The sequence below is a fragment of the Acanthopagrus latus genome, chromosome 22 (genome assembly GCF_904848185.1).
Source record: "Acanthopagrus latus isolate v.2019 chromosome 22, fAcaLat1.1, whole genome shotgun sequence".
Classification (NCBI taxonomy): Eukaryota; Metazoa; Chordata; class Actinopteri; order Spariformes; family Sparidae; genus Acanthopagrus; species Acanthopagrus latus.
This window is the reverse complement of record NC_051060.1, coordinates 9,334,660-9,355,765: the sequence shown is the minus strand read 5'-3', so window position 1 is coordinate 9,355,765 and position 21,106 is coordinate 9,334,660. Positions and strand designations below refer to the sequence as shown.

Genomic DNA, 21,106 nt, shown 5'->3' with positions numbered 1-21,106 from the left:
GACAACACAAACCTTTAAACAATGAGCTCAGAGAGGCGCTGAAAGTTTGTGCTAATCTGTAAAGACTATTCATTAGGCTCCAGCACAGCGACGGGCCGTTCGCTAAAATGTGCTCCTCAAAAGGAGGTTTGGCTGGGACACAACAGAGACTGACTCCAGTCTTCAGGAAATGTTCAGGAAAGAAATACAGACGCACATTTTCTCCAACAGTAATGAGTAACCACATCTTATCATCAGGGGCTTTTCTCTCCTCATAGTTCAGCTAGTGTTTCTGCTCCTGCAGTCAGACTTGGGCTCTGAAGTCATATCGATCAGGTGGAGTTGAACTTGATGCCCAGTCTGTGTTACTCACAGTGAGATCACACGGTACTGACTGGAGACCAGTCAACGGTGAAAGAATAAGAGGTGGATAACCTACAGCAACAAAAAAAAGTGCACATTTTGTAAACAATAGGGCTGCAACTTACAACAGTTAATGTAATTGTCCATTAATTCACATTTTAATTTCTACAGTGTCCAGAGATGCGATTGACGTCGTCTGATGACACCAGGACAAAACACAAAGATATTAGATCAAAAATGATACAAAACAAACAAAAAAAAAAAGCTGCCCGACAGATTCTTGATTTTTGGAGTAGACACAGATGGCACATTGCAGGGAGTGAAAAAAATGTCGATATTGATACATCGACTGAGGTACAAACTTTATTGTGTATTAACAGAAAGTGACCCCAAGCATCTTTTTCATCATCATCTCTAAAAATAAAGCCTTCGTATCTGCACGTCAGACGACATATTGTACATGCTGATGCCGATACATCTGTGGAAGGCCAGTGTCATCCAGTCATACTGGCAAAACGACACATTGATCAGGCTCTAGCATATTCTCACATTTGAGAAGCTGGAACCAGTTCGTCTTTGGCATTCATGAGAATCTGGCCATTAATCTTCTGTGGACTGACTGAATTAACTGACTAATTGTTTCAGCACTACTTAAACTAGCAATGGACGGTTCATCTGTAGTAACCTCCCAAATATCGACGCGTGATGCCTTCACTTGTGTTGTAATAGCGTTGTATCAAAGCTAGAAAATTCCAGCATCCTGACAACACCATTCTATACAGTGCAGTAACAGTGAACTTCCACATCACAGTTGTGTGGATCTGACGCTGTTTTGGTTGTTATCTGTGTCCTCTGTCAGCTTTGAGGCATGTCAGACTGAGCGAGGAATTCCTGGCGGTTATAAAAACACAGGGAAGAAATGCAATATATGAGCAGCGACAGCCATATAACTCATCTGTCTTACTTTGTAAATGGCAAGAAACAACAAGCGCTCCTTATCCACCTGCAGAAAACCTTGTTTTTGCTGCAGAGAGCAGCTGCTTGAAGTGATCGCGGAGAGAAATATTTTTTGAGGTCACTTTAAAAAGCAGCAGCCAAGATCGATATGCTTGTTGTGCTCACTCCTCCGTCTCTCCTGACTCAAGCCATGCGGTTCTAATATATGTAGGCCGAGCTGTAGAGCCCCTAAACTAACCTCTGTTGAATACTGAACGCGCACATTCGCTGACTGAGCAGAGTGCACGATGGTTTAGTGTGAACTGCAGAGGGTGAATGAACTTCTTTGTCTGTCTGTGTTAGAATCTAGATTCCAGATGTATTGGATTCCTGATTGCTGAATCATTGACCAGCAATTCCAAGGTCTTGCGACCGATCAAGCCAATCGCCAGAATCCATTTCAGCTAATTGCCTTTGAGCAAAACCACAGAGAAGTTCAAACTGAACTCTCTTTAGGGTTAGGGTTAACCCTGTTCCAACTTCACGTTCGTTCCGGATGGATTTTGCAGTTCTCTCCTCTCTCAACGCTGTGATCGAGCTCTGGTTAGGTTTAGGCACAAAAACCACTTGGTAAGGGTTTAGGAAACCATCACGGTTTGGTTTAAAATACCCAGTACTGTCTCCACGGCTGGAAATGTCTGCAGGTCTCCTTTTGATAAACACCTGGTTCTGGTTCCACAAAAATAGCTGGAAAGTATTCCCAGGTCTCCTTGAAGAACACCCAGTTTGATGGCAACAAAAACAGCTGGAAATGTCTGCAGGACTCCTTAAGACTTCCGGTTTTGAAGCCACAAACATGGCTAGAAATATCCCCGGGTGTCCGAAAGAATATGCAGTGGTGTGACTTGAAGTTGGCCAGCCTCGTCTGCTTGTAATACCGCCATCCTACCCCCCCGATGTTAAAAGTTGCTGATACACATATAAAGTGAAGGTGTCGACCTTGGACCGGTTTGCGGCTTGCGAAAAACGCTAACTGCTAACATTACACCCTGGCATCTGGGCTGAAAATAATTAATTAAATATCCAAACGGGGACTTAAGGCATTAACCAAGAGGATTCAGTTCTTATATCTGATTCTGCCTTAATAAGTAAGTCAAGTAATACATGCTGTGGGGTTTTTGATTGTTGTCCACGTGACTTGTAGTGCACGGCAACAATGAAGCACTTAACAGTTAATTGGGCTCGATCGATCCATTTCAAATGACACATCATTTCTGTCGGCGTGACAGTTGCCAAGCTTTCGGCTCCTAGGCAGCGCTAATGCATCTTTTTTTGTGTCTCCCAAATAGAAAGCAGCCGCTCAGAAGTCAGTGTCAGACTGAATAAAAGAGCGAAAAAAAAAAACACAACAATGACAGTTCGCGCTGATGCATATCAGCGTTCCGATGCTGCGCGGAAACACGTCGAGCCGAAACAACAACAGATGGCGCCTGAACACCCCGGGTTCAGTGTTCGAAATGCAGCAGTAAAAATTTGAATTCATCAGGGATCAACTGGACAAACTTGTGTTGTTGCACCTGATTTTAGCGGGTCAGGTCACAGCTTTGTCCCTCTGGTTGATCGTTGAGCTACATCGCAGTGTCATTTACAGTGAGCACAATGGGTTTTTGAGCAGTTCCTGGGCACTTGGAAAAAGCAGCTTCACCTCAGTCTGAGTGTTTGCTCACCCCTTGTTTTCTGCTGAGAGCTCGACCCCACCGCTCACCACTCTGCCGGCGGCACAGATACAGCTCCGAAATGGTTTCATGGCTTTCCACTCGTGTTTTTACTTCAGGGATGGGGGGCTGAGAGAGGCCCATTGTTGAGCTCCAAGGTGGGGGAGTCACGAGCTGGAAAAGATTTTTGAAAGCATGTTGGGCACGACAACACTACACTTAATGTTGAGTAAACACATTTGCTCACAGGTACATTACACCTGTATGGCCTACAGTGGCCTTCAACTTCCTTCAACTTACATTTACATTATTCTAGAAAGGAAAAAAAATGTTTTTTATTCTTGCTGGAAACTGTTTAGATGCCTAAGCAAGGCCAAGGCTAACAAACAAAGGTATTTTCATCATCATGTAGCGCATTAATACACACAAAAATAAGCACAAATCCATAAATTTGTGAGGCTGGAAGTGGAACATTTTTCTTTATTCGTGCCTTAATGGTGTCTTATGTTGTATATTGATTATCAAGGTCGTCACACAGAGAATTGATCGGACACCGGTCAATTGATCGACCTGTAGCAGCACTAAGGGCGGCGCTAAATCGCACCAGAGCTGCTCAGTGGTGACCGTTAGGCGACGTAGGGTTTGAGTGGCTCAGCAAAAAATTCATCCACGTCTTGAAATCGGCAGCGTCCTTTGTAATTTCTCCAGCTGCACTCAGGGCTAGCTGGTGAGTTCCCGTAGCTGTCGAGCCAAAGCTACAGCTGCAGAGAGCTACTGGGATGACATCAAGTTGGCATCGCCCCGGTACCATTAAAGAAAAGCCTGTAGGGGCTTTCAAGCGGATTTCTGTACTATACAAACTTTAACTTTTTAAGCTAACTTCAGCCTGTAAAGAGGAGAAGGAATATGAGTCTTTGTGTAACCTCATTGAGCCACTGGATAGCAACAAGTCAGTGCTTTAAAATTCACAAGTGGGTTATGTACCGACATGATGTATGTTGTAGAACAAGACGTGAAAACGGGCTCTCTGTCGTAGCTCGCTCGCTAACTGTTAGTACATGAACTTCTGCAGAGCTAACTGTCAAAGCTTGCTGGCTTGGCCGCCTATGGGCGTGTATGTAAACCTTTTTGTGGAGCGGTTCATACGCCGACAGCAGAGGGTTTCAATAAAACTGGATGGGGCAACGCAGCAGGCTGTGATAGCTTCCTCCATTTTGGTTGCATTTCCTCAAAGGGCGACGCCGTCAAGATTCTGGTGGTCAGATGGAAGGAAATGTGTCACCAAAGCTGAGCTTGATGAAAGAAGTTTCATCCGCTTGAGTAAATCCACAATTGAAATCAATGTATCTTTCTGCCGGGTTTTGTTCTTTTTTTTAAAAATGCTGAAAGTCCTGCCAAAGCAGACAAATAATTCAACTGCAGTGACGTTATTAGCAGTGTTACATATTCTACCAGTTTCTACATGTTAGATTTGTTGGATTCAGTTGTTTTCCCATACATCTTTAATGCTGTGGGTTTAGACACAAACAGTGTGCAGATGTAACTCTGGCGCAGCACGTGAGGCCCTACTATGTTCAGTGTCAACACCTCCGGGGCGTCAGCTGACAGCGTCTTCTGTATTCACCAGCATTAGACTGTGCGCTCAGCTCCCCGACTGCTCCGAAATCCCATCAGCTGGCGCTCCGCTAAGTTGTTTATCCTCCCTCCTGTTTACTCTGCATGCTTGGCTGCCCGTCAGAGGTTAGAGAGCACAAGGTCGGAGGGAATTAGCCCACAGGTCGCTCACTGGCGTCTGGGGAGGAGTGACTTCACCTCAGTGGGAGAAGCGCAGTGTCATTGAGGAAAAGTTTCTTTTCACGCTGGTATTTCTCAACAGGAAGTATAGTGTTGACTCAAAATCGGAAGCTTATAGCAAACCGTCACATTACATCAGGTTTTGATTTGCTTTGACATGTTTGCATGTTCTGCAGATTAATAACAGAACCCCCCCAGGCCTCTTTAAGAGAGTGTTCTTTATATTCACTGAGCATGTTGTGAGTGCAGTGTACTGCTGGATAAAATCAGGGCAAATCTCTTTAAGTGCTCCACAGAAAAATGACAGGAGGCGGAGGAGCGGTGTGCATCAAAGCTCCCTCTCAGGTCGTATCTGGGGTTCATTCGAGGTGAAAGGCGCCAGGGGTGGGTAGCCAGCGTCTTCAGAAAACAGCGGAGGGCGAGACAGACCGACTCACGATATGATGATGATAAGGTGCAAGAAAGCAATCAGTAACTCTATCTACCTCACAGATCAGTAAGATGATGCTGTTGTCTGGGCGATCAGCTGGGGAAAAGGTATGGAGCAGCACTTTGATTTGAGAGTCTGAATATTGGAGCTGAGGAGATTGCGACCCGTCTCCAGTCGACGGAGGTTTGACACTCGTCAGTCTTTACAGTACTCTTCTCACGCACTCGGCGGCTTTAAGCCGGTTCGCTTCAGTGTTGCGATTCTGCACATGTACCGCAAAGGTCACACAGTGAAGTGGATGCAAAACGGTGTGTGTGATGAAAGCAAAGCATGGGTGGCTGAGGAAAGGGGGCGAATATTTTTTTTTTCCCGTGGTTTCATGTTACTAGATGAAATACAACTCTTTTCGGGTGTGTTGTCGAAGCGCTTCGAGAGTTTACACACCAGCAGAGCTCCCTGCCCTTTCTCTTCTCACGCTTGGTTACTCATCTGTAGGCTGCCAACAGCCATCAGCACATTAGCACAGCACGCTAATGTGTGACTGTTCGTGTAAATCATGTGAAACCTTTATGTCAAAACAACCCTCACATGAAGGCTACCAACAAGCCCTACAAGTGTAAATCATCTGCCCCCCCCTCAAGAGGTTACCAGTCCGTGCACTGGCTAACATTGCTAACGCTAGCTACCAAACGGTAAAATTTCTAATGCCAGCTAAGGCCAAAGTCGCTAATGCTAGCTAGCTCACATTAGGGCAGTAGATTATGCTATGCTTACTGCAAAACCACATTTTCTTTCCACCAACAGTATTTAGTAGAGGACGGAGCCCACGGTCAAAATTCTCACACAGACATAAACATAAAGTGTGCTAGCATGCTAACATTAGCTAGTTAGCACAGTACCACAAAGTACAGCTCGAGGTTGGTGATAATGTCATTTAGTATTGCAATATTTCAGTGTTTATGTAAGAAGTTGGACATCCTGGTAACGCAAGTGAAAAGTCAATTACATAAAGTAATTATGATTCATCCTCTGGGTGCCATGAATACGTGTATACGATGTCGGGGTAAATCATATTTCAGTCTTGATGGATAGAATACTTCAACACCTCTGACACAGTGTGCAGTAACTGGTACGCTTTTGATGGTTTGTGAGGTTTTTCAGCAGTTTCAGGGGGAAAACTCTTATTTCCTCCACTTCTCAGGATCTGCAGCTGAAGTTTTAAACTCCTGCTCAGTGCAGTCTCATTCCGCTGCTGCGTCCTGCAAACAAGCACATTTGTTCCTCAATCCCTCCATGAGAAGTAATCATGACGAGGCGGCAACATTGTTTACTTGGCATAAATACAAATCCCCTTTGTTACTGTGAATTCTGTTTCGGCGAAGAGGAGAGCAGGAAGTAAATCAAGTAGGCAGGTTGGGGCAGCTCGCACGGCAGCACGGGTTTCTCCCGCCGCGTTTGTCAGCTGCGGATGAATTCACATTCTGTTCTCAGCTCGCTCTCCCCCCCCTCGGGGCCACGGTGCTGCGAGTTTGTAAAATCTCTGGGTGTGTTGAAAAGGCAACAACGCGCAGCACAGATTTAAAAGGGCCAGTCTGCCAGACGAAAGGTGCAACTGGCAGGTTGGTCTCATTTCCTGCATCGCGGTGTTTTCAGGGCTTTGGGTTGTTTCTTTCGAGCACACTTGTGTCTAAAAATAATGGGAGCATTAGTTTCTCTGCTGGGCAGGGCGTCTAAACGACAGAATAACCATTGTCTAGTATTTCCCATACGATCCTTGGGGAGTTGAGATATATTTGCGGACAAAAATGCTCAGTCGAAAGACTTGTATGGTGCTTTTTCTTCCATTCCCAGGGTTGTATTTTTGGGAGAAAGCCGCAGCTGGCTGTTTTCATCTGGGGCTTTTTGGCCTCACACGTAGCTGAACATGATTTAGAATTTATCATAGTTATCTGACCACATCTAGGGACAATTTCCTCTCTGCCTTTCGGTGACACAGGTGCATCAAAATGAATCAATTTTTAGACTTTGTATGTATTTGTTTCCCTTCCATGTGTCGAGACGTTAAGTGTGGTGAAAGGGCAGCTGGCACAGTGAAGATGTCGTTGTGCATGAGTAATGGTGACGTCACGCTGAGGGGGAAACATGCAGCGCCTTGTTTCTACCTGGGACCGTCGCGCCACTAGTTTTTTTGGTTTTGGCATATCTAGAACAAGCTGACGAGGCGAGCCGTCTGAGAAAGTTTGCAGAAGAACTGAATAACGACATCCCTCGGAGGTGTTTTGTTCTTTTTTTCGGGTCTCAAAACTCAAGTCTTTTTAGAGCGAGACCCAGTATTTCAGTAGATCGAAAATGAAGACTTGAATACTGTTTTACAATGCAAAGTCATTGGAACGATAGAGAGACAGAAACAATCGCCCGACCCTGATCTGGCCAGCAAAGAACCAAGTAGCAGTTTGCCAGAAAAAAAAAGGCAGGAAAGAATCTATTCAAACCAACCATGGAGAGAAACAATGAAAATATGACGAATACAGTTACAAAATGTGAGGACAAAAAATGCATTCTACATCACTGAAAGGCTTACGGGATACACCCAATGCATTTTGAGATAAGAGAAAGAATGCAAACATAACTGTTCGCGTGTAAGAGGACTCCTGAGGGCACTGTTAACTCTGTCTTGGGTCTAAGTCTCTGTGCTCCACTCTGCAGCTCTGTTATCCTTCATGTCACTTCAACCCAACAACATCAAATTATCACCTGCGGCACAAGGACAAGACGTAATCATCCCGCAGCTGCCACAACACACAGGGACGCAGCAACCCATTTCTGCCATTTCTGGAAATTTGGCAGAGAATTTGGACATCATGCCCTCCAAGGCCCCCCCCCCTTTTTTTTTTTTTTTTTTTTTTTAGGGGGGGAGGAAAAAAGAGTTCTCGAGTGCGGGAAATTATTTCCAGTGGAGCTCGGAGAGAGTAATTCCACTTTCTGTCCTCCGTGTGGGACGAGCTCCAGGGAAATCTCCCCACTGCACTCCGCTCCAGAAACGCGAGCCTCTTTCCCTCCGTCCACCTAAAGGAGAAGGGGAGTAACCTCAGCAGCAGCAGCAGCAGCAGCAGCTCACCGAGGGTTTCACCACACATCTTTTAGCCTCGCCGAGTCTCCATGGTTACAGCATCAACGTGTAGTCGTTATGCAATTGATTGTAACGAGTGCTTTATTTATGTCCTGTACCTGTCCTGTTCCTGCCTACTCAGAGTCAAACACAATAAAAATGCAGGCCTTCGTGGCCGGCCCCTGAGTGACCAACGTAAACAATGCTGCCGCAGAGTAATTGCAGTGCTTTTAGCATTGCGGCGTGGTGACATTTCACAAATATGAAGTGTTATTATGCCACGGTTAAGGGAACATGCCTACACATGCAAACAGAGGGACAGCAGATGATATGAAATATGCTGTGGCCCTGTAAGCAGAGGAATAATGGTGGGGAATATATCAGCGATGCCGCGGAAGAGCCACTGCTAGTTTTACTACGTAGGTAACCAAAACTTTTGTTGATGATACCACTTTTATTTGTTCAAAAGTGTTTAGTTTTCAAAAGATGTTTGGAAGTTTTTCAGAAGGCACTGCTTGAGAATTTCTTCACGACTGGTATTTTCATTCCCATGTAATAATGTAATGACTGATGTTTTCAGTCGGCTCCGGTCGACGAGATGGATGACAGCCAGGAGGCTAATGTTGCTAGCCAAGCAGAACCACATGATAACTACATCCTGTGATGTACTGGGGCCCAAAAATCCATAAGCTTACTTTGTGAAAGAAGCGGCTGTAAAACTGTGGCTACACTTCATTTAGCATCACAACTCACACAAAATGACTCGTTTCACTGTCATCATTTGAGCCATAATGCGAGGATTTGCTGCACTGTAAATCAATTATCTGTTGGTTGGATAAAACAATTAAATTAGATTTTTTTTCATTTCATCAAGATAATCTAAACCACGCTTCAGGATGTCCTGGATAAATCTGTCTCACTCGCTACCTTTCATTCTCTGCCTTTGACCATATTTTGACGTCTTGTGCCGCTTCATCGTCAGAGACCAGCATAACATTTAGTCGTTGAAGAATTTATTCAAAGTTGTGAGAGGCATTTTTCCACTTTAACTTGTAGATTAATTGATTATTCAGAAAAAACAACGTACGGATTTGTGTGATGTATTTTGGTTGATCTCTCTGCCCTCTGCAGTGAATGGCGCTTACTCAGGTATCATCGCGCGGTGTGAGCCAAAGCTTAAGGCAGCTGTTCCACGAGGCTGAAAGCTCCAGGAAAAACTCTTATTAAGTGAACTGCGAGTATTTGATCCCAGATTTGTGTTACCAGGGTCAACAATGATCGTGCGCACTCATATCTACAGATGAATCATTGATGAAAGCAGTTGTTGGTACAGCTACAGCCATGTAAAGTGTCGGTGATGCACGCAGTCTCTGTTTATCGCTAAAGGCTGCCGGTAGTGGCTGTTTACATTTCTCAACAGCCCACACTCATTAAAATAGATTTCTTTGTGTCCAAATGTGTTCCCTCCATTTGGCTCTGAGCGCAGAGAGGGAAAAAGACAAAAGACACTTTGAAATAATCCATATTCACTATCCAGTGCCATTTAGATCCTGCTGCGATTATAAAATCGAGCAGACAACCTCCCCCCCCCAGCGTCTGAAATGAGCCTGTGTAGCTGGGGGAGGTCTGAGGAGGATCTATACCAGAGACACCAGAACGATCTCCAGCGAATTCATGCACCTCATCACCCTTCCTCCCCCTCTCCTCCCTCCTCTCTCCCCCTCAGAGGCACCGCTGGGCCTGAGGAACCTGCAGCAGCTAGGCCGAGCGCTGCTGAGAGCCAAACAGTGCGAGAGTATCGAATTATTTTTCCTCCTCTGCTCTGAGCAGTAGGCGAGGGAATCAATTTGGTTTTGGTCAGCGGTAGCAGGTTGAGCCGTAGGAGGTGTATAGCAGGATTATGAGGGCATCGGCCACGCATGTTTTGGTCGTAATCTGTTGCTGGTGTGGATAGACTCGGGTTTACTACTGACTTGAGGTGATAGCGATGACTACGACGACAGCTGAGGTGAGCACATGTGATCATGTGTCGTGGGGCGGGGGGGCGTGACGAAGCGTGACAGGATGACTCAAGTTACTCTGCTACTGGCTTTTACGCCGCCTTCTGTCGACGCTATGTTGGCAGGCCTGCCGTTGCGCTGGCACACGCTCAGCTGTGATGGCGCGTTGGTAAGCAATCACGACATCTGAGGGCTCTCCAGAAACATTCAGCCGCTCCGACGTCGAAATCCTGCAAAGTCACGGCTACCGTCTGCGGCGCTCGTCGTTCCATTTGCTCGGGATCGTCGACCATTAATACGGCATGAAACTACTGGCAGAACACAAAAAGCCTTTCAAACATAGCCTGCCATTACAGGGGGAAGTGTGACATTTTATTCGAGTGTGTTCACAACATGCTGACAGGGCTTTGAAGTGTGAGGCATTTCCTCTCTTTGTTTGTTTAGTCATATAGTCAGATGCTTGTCACGATTATGTTCTCAGTGCTTACAGATGCAGCACTGTTTATTATGAGGAGCTGGTTCTATCAGGGGATACATATTTAAAAAGAGGGCTGCAGGTAACAATTACTTTCATTGTTCATTCATACGTCCATTGTTTCTTTCAATTAAAACACTAATCACCGGTTTATCGCAGCCAGAGGTGACGGCTGTGTTTAAAGTCTTTGTGTGTTTTGGAGCTTCCCATCAGTCAGTCCAAAATGAAAAAAAGGACAGTATTTAGTTCACAGTGATACAAAATGGATTTTTGCTGGAAGCTAAACTCCAGCTACACTACGCTGTGTGCAGCTCTTGGGCCCTGTCACGACAGGAAATGCTGGAATTATAACCACAAATGAGGGTTCATCCTCCGGGAAACCTGAATGTCTAACGGCAGTCCATAAAATAGCCCGAATTATTAAGATATTTCAGTATCAACTTGATCCACAGAACTGTACCGCTAGCACGGCAGACATCTTGAATAATCAACCATCAAAATCGTTACCATCACGGACAACTGACAGACCATCCGAGCCTCACAGTACCTCCCTCAGCGTGGGCCTGGACAAGATAAGAACCAGCCGCGTGCGAGCTACAATCCAAGTCTTGGTTCGTCAGAAATCCCGACGAGCAAATGGAGGGCGAAGGAGGTTCTGTGTGACTTCCGCTGCGTTCAGCCTCCCATTCACTTCTGGGTCGTGTTGTTCATTTGGTTTTACGATATTAGACTATTGTTCAGTGCTCATGCATCCAAACTGAAATACACACTCCACGCTGACAGCATCATACGCCGCTAGTCAAGTGTTGTCAGCTCTCGGGGGGCTTTGTTGTGAGAACAAAACACTTAGGAGAACTGATTGCTCCTCTCCACAGAACAAAACTCACTTGTGTCCTGCCCTTTTCTCTTTCCCTTTTTTCATACGCGCACAGAGTCGGCTGCGCTCCTTATTCATCACCTGTATGAGCCTTGCCTCTATGACAGCAAGGATTTTTCCGTGGCTCAGACGCATTTCTTTAGAAGCAGGTGAGGTTTCCAACACATAATCACCCCACCCATGTCACCACTGCGTTCTATAAACATGTCTGCAGCCTTCTTTTTTTTTGTTTTTTTCTTCATCAGAAGATGCAGCTGTGTGTTTCACTGCTGCCTTTTTTTTTAATGGCCTGTTTGCATTCAATTCTGGTTGAGATGTAATATTGATGGGGTCTCCCGCTAGCAAAAGAAATGAGACAAGCTTATATTTTATTCATCAGCCAACCTGCGCTGTCTGGACGTTGACATTCAGGGGCACCTTGTGTGCATGAAGTGAGAGCACAGAAGTCGCGTTTCAGATTCGGATTGTTAAGTTCGGCGGTAAGATGAGGCGTAATATACGTAAAATTTCTCTGCTTGATATCCAGTCGACTTCAGATAGAGCCCAGCTGAGAGAAGAGGATGGCCAGTATCTCTTGAAAAATGAATAATTACGAACGAACCACCCCACCCCCTGCGTTGTGTTTTTTAAAACATCATAAGTTTTTTATAGGCCGACATTGACAACATATCGCCAATACCAATATATCTGATATCCGATTATATCAGCCAACCCATGCAAAAATCACGTGGTTCTGGTAAGTGACAGATCATGTTTTGGGTTGAAATACCTGCTTTGGTTCTCCTTAAAATCTCCTTAAAATCATGCAGCAGCGTCATGCCTGAAAATGTTGAAACTCAGTCTTGAACTGCAGTCACTGGCTTCTAGCTTAACTCCCCAAACCCTCCCCTTCGACTCTCAACATTACGGTCAGGTCATGAACATGTAATGTGAATGCTATGTGACATGTATCATAGCAGTGTCATCATGGTAAGTAACCTATCACATGTACAAACTGAAAAATCTTATCCTTGGAAATGGGCTCCATCAGTGTCAGCCCCAAATACGTGTATCAGCTGGGGATGTTTCTGGACAAGTGAATCAATTTCGGTCCTGACTTTTGATGACACAGGAGACACAATGAGCCTGAACGTCAAGCATGACTGTGGAGATGTCACTGGCAGAAGTGCGTCACAGATGTGGAAGTAACAAGTGGTCGTTGAGAAGAGGTCAGTGAGTGAGGATTAAGGTGTACTTTCCCTCCTCCGCCTTGTACGTCAGAAAGTGAAACCCAGCTTCGCTGCGTTCAACCCCGGAGCGAGCGCCCTGATGTGACTAACCCCGGAGAACAAAACCCTCTTGATATTCTGCATCACTGCACAGATCCGCCGAGCTTAAAATCCCTTATATCCTGTCCTCCGTGTACTCGGCTCTAATGAAAATGTGAGGCTGTTTTGTTTTTTTTTTCAAAGCTCGTGTGGAGGAAGGAGGCTGGTGATGAGAACTGCCGAGGCCAGCAACAAGTGCCCGCTTCCTGGATGAATTTGCATGCGCTGATGAGTGCGGAGGGCTGCACGGCCCCTCATCACTGACAAAGAGCTCTCCACGGCTACAACCAGCCAGCCTGTGATAGGCTTCGCTCTGCTGTGTTGGCATGCAGCCACGCAGCCTCTGAATTAAAGTGACTGTCTGATGTTAACCATGCATTCAGATTCACACGGTGGCTTTGAGTAATTTGTTCTGTGATTTGTTCAGATGGCTTAAGGAGTGTCTGAACCCTTGATTCAACAGTTTTTGGGGGGGATTTGCTCTTCTACACATAATGGGTTTTTTTTGTTTTTTTTTTTATGTTACACAGCAGTGATGTTACATCGTTTCAGGACAGCTGTTTTCAAAGCTGCGTTTTTAGATCTTTGGTCACTGGGTGCCCAGGTAGTGTTAATGGATTATCACAACATGTTTTAGCTAAAGTAAAGCTAAAGGCCAGAAAAAAAAAGTCCAATCCATTAAGTCCAATCCATTGAGTTAAAATGTGATCATTTCCTGTTGGTTTGTTAACCTGAGCAATATGTTCTTACATTGTATAAAGTCATTTGATCCATTTTGAACAAAGATTTGATTAGTAAATTGCAACTGTTAAGTATTTTTAGGACAGTTCAACCAAGTCTCAAGTCTTAAAGGAGCTATACGTAAGAATTTTTGTTCAAAACTTTTAAAAATTAACCAAAATTATCAGTAGAGTTTGACAGTGTAGACGTCCTGTTTGACCTTGGCGGAGGTATACGCTCAACTTAGCATCAAAATGTTGCATATTTATGACTTAAATCAGGCTTATATCCCGACTTTTTGCTCACTATCTTTCTTTCGTAGGTTTCTATTGACTGAAATTGAGAGTCTGAAGGTAGAGGGTGATTTTAAACGTGGGATTTTTGGATGCGAGCCCGAGCGGTAAAAACAAGACTGACTGAATGTTTTAGTGCTTTCCTCCAGTACTAGTCCACAAACTCTAATGGAAGCGAGCGAGCCAGCCAGTGAGGACCCATTAGGGGGTAGAAGATTTGAGATTCTCTGCTCTTTGGCTCCCTGTAATGCGTTTGTTGACACAGAGAGGTGGATAGTTGGAAACAGATGAGAAAAACCAGGGTGCGGCCTTATCTCTCCGACTCTCTGAGCTCTTCTGTCATTACTGGAGCCCTGCCACGGGGCTGATTTGTTTTTGTTGTTATCAGCGGTGCGAGATGGCCTCAGGGACAACGCGTACCGCCCTGCCCCATGTACGGGCCTCCAAAACACAGTCGTGATTATCCTACGCCACCATCAGTGTGTTTTATTACCATATAATGTCCTTTTTAAATGCAACAATTGAGGGATTTTAGGTTGTTGGCGGGGTCTGTATGTTATGGCTCAGTTCAGCAGCACACCTGTGAATGAGCTCTTTGGTTTCACGGCAGTCTGTTATGCTGGTGTAAGTGCAGAGCTACTGGTTCGAGGCTGGGAACTCTCCGCCCCTCCACCAGAAGCTGTAGTCCCCCGCTGGCTTGAGTGACACTTTGCAATATTTACTCGCGTCGACCTATTGATCCAGATCACCTGCACGAGTCCAGCTGGAGTCAGCGTGGGATTGAGCGTATTTGTATTCACTGATAGGCGGGTCAGATCACCTCCACTAATGGATATGTGATGTTTTTTTTTTTAAGAGTATCCCTCTGAATTAGCTCCTCTTGTGTCTCTGACATGAAAAATCAGATGGAGGCTATAGTAAATGCTGCTCTAAACACCACCTACAGCTTGCGGTACAGACGTACACGTGATGTGGTTTCATATCCATCCATTAACCTTTGACCTCAGAGCCGCGTCTCGGTCCCAGAACAATAAAGACCAGTCCGTGTTTGCTTTGACGAAAACAAGATATTGACAGTTGCAGCAGTGACATCCACCTGTGATATACAATTACACAGTATGTGCACGTACCGCTTGCCTTTTAGAGACCATCCACTGACACTTACACGACACCTCTCTCCATCAGACATAGCCGTTGTGGAGATGACGGACGCCTTCCGCCAGCCCTCGCTCTTCTACCACCTGGGAGTCCGAGAGAGCTTCAGCATGGCCAACAACATCATCCTGTACTGCGACACTAACTCCGACTCCCTCCAGTCCCTGCAGGTAAGCTGCCGCGGTGGACACCAACCAGCCCTCAGCACTTTAACACATCAGGCAAACAATCACTGTTGTTCACGAGGGTGGTGATTAAAGGCTATATTTAGGAGGAGGCAGGGGCTACAGGGGATTGACAGAAAATGTAATTTGGCGACAGCGGCACATAAAGGCTGCGATAATTTGATGGAAGGAAGCGCATTAATTACACTGCTTGAGTTGGGAAGACAGCAGCAGACTTGTTTAGTGGTGAGTGGACATACAATTTGAATTTTGAGGGAAGCTAGATTTTCAGTTAGAGCAGTTCTTACAGTGCTATCTATGGTACTGAATGGTTCCTTCTTTCGTTCAGGTTTTCTTTATGTTGAATTTTCCAGATTTAAGCTGTGTCAATCCTGTGCCTGTGCTTTTGTTAGGTTAAGGCGCAAAAACTGTTTTGTTTAAGTCAGGAAATGTTAAGTTTTGCTACGTTTTGTCTCCACAAATACAAGACAAAAATTGTCCAGACGTCCATCAAAACTATCCGCATCTGCTGATGTCTTATTTGAAATACCCAGTGGTTTCTTGCTTAGAAATGCTGAAGCCCCATTTCAAACAGTGGTCTCTTGCCAGGGTCCTGATTAAAATATTCCCACTGTAACAGCTGTAAATTGTCCCGATGTCACACAAAAAATATCCAGTTGTTTCAGGCGTACACATGTTGAAACATATGGATTATATACTAGATACTTACAGTAAAGATATGGGCGGTTCTTGTGTGTTCATCCATGGTGAGGATTGGTTCTAATGCTGCCTACTGTATCTATTCTTTATTTATTCTGTATTTTCTTCACAACTATAAAGACATATTACCCAAAAAAAGAGCTTACAAAAATGAGCTTTCCCAGCGACAAATCCCACACTGTTAACTGAATGTTGACTCCCTGCTCCATGATAGCATCAGCAAAGAGACAGACAAAACTGTGTTCAAACAGAGATGTCAGGTTGGGACTTTAATGGGCTGGAACCTCAAATCCTGCTGACAAATTTTGTCTGAGTCAGCATAAGACAACAGTGTGGGTCTGTAGCAGACGTAGTTCACACAGTCTGAGGCCCTGGGGTGACACGTCGGAGAGCTCCTGCAGTAGGCGACGCATAGCAATGGAACACTGAAGCCTTTATTGTTGGTTGTTTGTGTAGCGGGAGGACTCTCATGGCGACGGGGATCCGCAGCCAGTGACCGCACTGCAGAGTCAACATATAGCACCACACAGCCAGACTCAAGCTAAACATGACATAAAAAGATAATTAGCAGTCTAGGCTCCATTATTCCTGCCATTTTTAGCTATAAAAATGTTTTAGAGGCCATTATTTCCCGCCCTAATGCAAGCTGGTACCTAGCAGGAGGTTTCTCCAACCCTTCCTGTGGTCTGTCGCGGTGACTCGCTCTCGTGACTCTGCGGTGGGCTAACTGCACCTCACCCTGCCTGAAAAGACCACTTCTCTCCTGTGGTTTCCTCTGATCTGTAGATGCTACATTGTTTCAAAGGGTGCGTTTCAAGCGCAGAGGTTATCTTAAAATACTGACGCTCCTTCTTAAAAATAAACCAGGACCCGAAAGAGACCTTTGTGTAGTAAAGAGTTGGTCGCAGCAGATTCATTTATATATTTCTTTAAAGAATAAAAGTAGCCTGTAGAAGCAGGTACACTCTATTCACTTGTGAAACAGGGCTCAGTTTGGCTCTACATCCACAGAAGGACATATTTGTTTGGGTACATGCAATGATTTCTTTGTTTAACTAGTGTAAGTGAGACATATGCTCATTTTCAGGTTCATAATTTTTATTTTGGATTGGTACTGGAATAGGTTCATGTGCTTTAATGCTCAGAAAACACATCAGTTTCCTCATACTGTCCAGAGCTGCAGCAATTTATTCCCCCTCTATCTTAGTGCCTGTCTCTTTAAGGCTTTCTCTCCATGATACCCCGTCTCCTCTGATTGGTCAGCTCACACATGGCTGAGCCAGCACCGCCAACAACAACAGAGCAGCTGTGCTAGATCAAATTTTATGTGTCAGACTTGCTGTTAGACATAAATTATTTAAATATGTGTCGTGGGGACATAGTGTGATGAAATGAAATTTGTGTTTGCCACTGATTTATTTTATTTTCTGCAGTAATCCAAAATCCAATAAAGAAAAAAATCCCACAGGCTTTTTAGTTGAGGGAACCAGGGTGACGCTAACTCATCCCTGCCGCGCTCTACTGCAGATGGAAGCACGTTTCCCTCGACCAAAGTGGTCCTGACTGCGCTGTTATTGATTCAGATTGCAAAACATCATAGAGGTCATCGTAGCACTAATATGACAAGCTCCAAATAATGTGGTATTGATGTTGAGCAATAACCCAATATTGCCTTATATTCCTCAGTGAGCAGTGGATATTAGTCAGGCTTTGTGCCATGTATGATGAGAGAAACTGCAGTCACATAATTTCTCCCTCTCTGAGATTTATGTGGTGCATTATGCTGTTAAACCAGAGTTTGGAAATTAGAAACAGAGACTGCTTCACCGTTGGATGATGAGCTTATTTAAAAAAAACAGCTAAAAGCTGACAAACTATGTAAACTGGATTGATAAAATGGGCTGCTTCATCTATGCATCTTTTGTACCTACAGAGGTGTTGTACCTGTTTGGATGGTCACGTGAATTCAGAGTGTAAAGTTTGCTGTCATAGAGAAAAAAAACTCGGCGAGTTGTACAAATGTACATGAGGGCACAAGGTTTCTCTTATCACTCAAAGTCAGGTTTAGTAGTTTTGTCGAAAAAAATGACAGAGACCTTGAGAGTTTAAACCCATCGTTCACAACTTTGCAGACTAGAACTAATGGCTGTGTGAAGTGAGAATGAATGCAGGATTCTGTCTTGTAAAGTTACAGAAATTGCCAAACCAAAAACAAGGTTTCAGACTCTTGATTCAACAATCAAAGCATACCGAGGCCGTGAAATATACCAGACAGCAACGTTTTGGTGCTTTAGACTTGAAATTACACGAAAATCTTTCTTTCAGAATTTGAAGTAAAATGTGCAAATACGATCTTTTCTTTACCAAACACTTAACCAACACCTCATGTAAATCATGCTGTGGGGTTTTCATTGTATGCAAATGTGTTGACTCATTGAACAGTTGCAAAACCTTCTTAGAATATTTGGAAACCTGCGTCATTCACGTCAGCTTGTGGTCTTCTTGTACTAGGTTCATCTCTGCTTTTTGCAATGCGTTAATGGCACCAATTTTAACAATTTAATTGTTAGAGAGGTACCACTGTACAAAACGACAGAAAAGTTAAAACACTTACATTTCTCTGGGTTATATTTTTTGTCACGACACTGAGCTTACTCCCTGGTTAGGTTTAGTCACGAAAGCTTCTTGGTCATGATTCAGAATACGTCATGGTTTTGGCTGTTTTGGTCCCCTCAAACCTGACGAAAAAACAGCCAATTTGTCTGCAAAAATGAAGTTAGAAATTTGCCCGGTTTCTACCTAAAAGATATCCGGCGGTGTGACACTTACAAATGCTGAAACGCAGACTTGAACTGCGGTCACCTGTTTGGTGGCCTTTTCAGCCTGTAACTCCGTCACCATCCCCTCCACCTGTCGGTATGAAAGTCGCGTTGTTAACACATGTTGTGAACGTGTCGGACATAATGATATAGAATGTTTTGTGCAGATGTCAATTTGGTACATAGCCTGTGACTGATCCGTGGTTTGCAGAAACGCTAACTGGCATCTTCTTGATAAAATGTTATCATCTCAGTTACAATATATTGTATTTTATTTAGCTTTTTCCATTTTTACTCAGCAGACTAACGCAGTGTCCAAAGCAAATTAGCCCTGAGAGGATAATGCTTCCATTAAATCTCTAAATGCCCTTGTGTCTTCTTGTCTTTCAGGAGATAATTTGCCAGAAGAACACTGTAAGTACACAAAGCAATCTCTTTTTTCCCCTCGCTTTTGCCTTTCACACATTACTCACCCATTGCTCACACGTCGCACACATTATGTGTTGCAAAGAAAATGCTTTTTTACAACGTGCAAGGGCGCACAGTGTCTGACACCTTATGTTTCTGCCCTCGGTGTTAGGAAGGTTTTGTGTTGCAGAAGCTGTGACGAGTGTTCGGTTTCTCAGAAATGTGAAATGAAAGCAGCTTTTCTTCCATTGTCAAGACGCTTCTTTTCCTCAGATGACAGCTGTTTCGTGAGCCAAAGTGACTGCAGGGCCACGATCTGCATAAAAAGGCACAAGCAGTTTGAAAAATTTGACTTGCAAAAAGTGCAGCATTCAAATAAGGTGCTTCCTTAAAGCAAAGGAAATCCTGTTCTTTACTGAGTCACACCTCAGTTTGGTAAATAAATTGATTTAGAATAAGCGTATATACATTTTAGTATATACTATAGGTGCTGTAGAGGACAAAACCAATAGTGTTGTCATTATAAACGGCTTAAACATTCCTTTTACAGTGTCAGATCCATTAGTACGTCTCTGGAAAGATGTTTTATTCATATTGATTGTTTCATTTTAGAAAACCCACAAAAATAACGATCCGTTAGCCAAGGCGCTGTTTTTAGATAGCTTGTTTTGCCCAACAAAACAGTCCAAATCTCAAAATATTGAATTTACAGTGTTATAAAACAGAGAAAATAAGCAATTCTCCAATTCCTGATAAGCTGCAAGGAACAGGTGTTTCGCTTGATAGATATGTTGAAGATATGATTGAAGATTTCTGCTTTAAAACGCAAAAAAAAAAAGTTTCTATGGACAACAGTGTTGAAATCCAGAGAAATCATCATTTTTTTTCAAGGTAACAGTGCATTTCGTTCTGTGATCTGTTGCTGTAAAGAAACAATATAAACAGGAGTGAGCTGGCATCCTTGAATTTCTGCCTGAGTCACGCAGATAGATTTTCATCAGCTATGGTCGTGTAACAATGAAGACAACCCAACTTACTCACATTTCTTTGATTTTTTTTTTTTTTCGATTGAGAGACACTTTGCAAATAGTGCCCTATAATTGATTTTCTCTTAATTGACTGGAACTAGTGTGATGAAGGCAGAAGCATGGGGGCAGCTGGCTGGTTGCTGTCAAGGAGTTCATGTTCGGGAGTCAGATGAAAGGCTTAGCTCTCCTAAGTGGCTTTTCAGAGTGGAGGGAAGTGGCCCTGTGCTGCGTGAAGCGTACTGATCTCTGACACTGACTTGTGCCGTGTCAGGACAGCTGATTATCACTCACAGTGAGAGTGCAAACTCGCTGGTCTCCCTTATATGCACTCACTGTCCTCGTTGTCACACTTTCTTGCTTCAACTGGAGCACTTAACTGCCCTCTGCACTGGCGCATGTGCTTTTAACACCTGCCCCCCGCAATGGTAAAGTGAAAGTGAAAGTGTGTTATCAGTTTTTGTAACTTTGTAACATATTTTAGCCATTTTTCTCAATTTGATCCCAGAAATGTGTTCGATTTAACATACATTTTGAAATTAATTTTAATCACATTCCGTGACTGTGTGTATTTAGAAAAGTCAACAAAAGGACACAGTGTAGCTTGACACCAAGGCCTGCCTCCTGCAAGCCACAACCCACTCAAGACAGCATACAAGCTCAAGGCATCGCACGTCAGCCTGCTGCATTCAGCCTTACACTTCACATTTAACGCTAAAAGTTAGTTTAGTATATTATTTATAGACAGTGTGTTCATAAGAGAATATGCAAGGACAGGCACAGGAACAAAATGCTCAGTCATGCTAGCCCCTGCCCA

At 44.1% G+C, this 21,106-nt stretch overlaps 1 protein-coding gene across 2 annotated transcripts in view; it reads left to right on the top strand.

Annotated features, from left to right (window-relative positions):
• Positions 1–21,106, top strand: part of map3k5 (mitogen-activated protein kinase kinase kinase 5) — a 75,302-nt gene that overhangs the window by 3,100 nt on the left and 51,096 nt on the right. For both annotated transcript variants that reach the window (XM_037086274.1, XM_037086275.1), the window contains exons 2-3: positions 15,184–15,323; positions 19,247–19,270. In XM_037086274.1, coding sequence (XP_036942169.1) covers positions 15,184–15,323; positions 19,247–19,270 — 164 coding nt within the window. The remainder of the gene's footprint in view (positions 1–15,183; positions 15,324–19,246; positions 19,271–21,106) is intronic.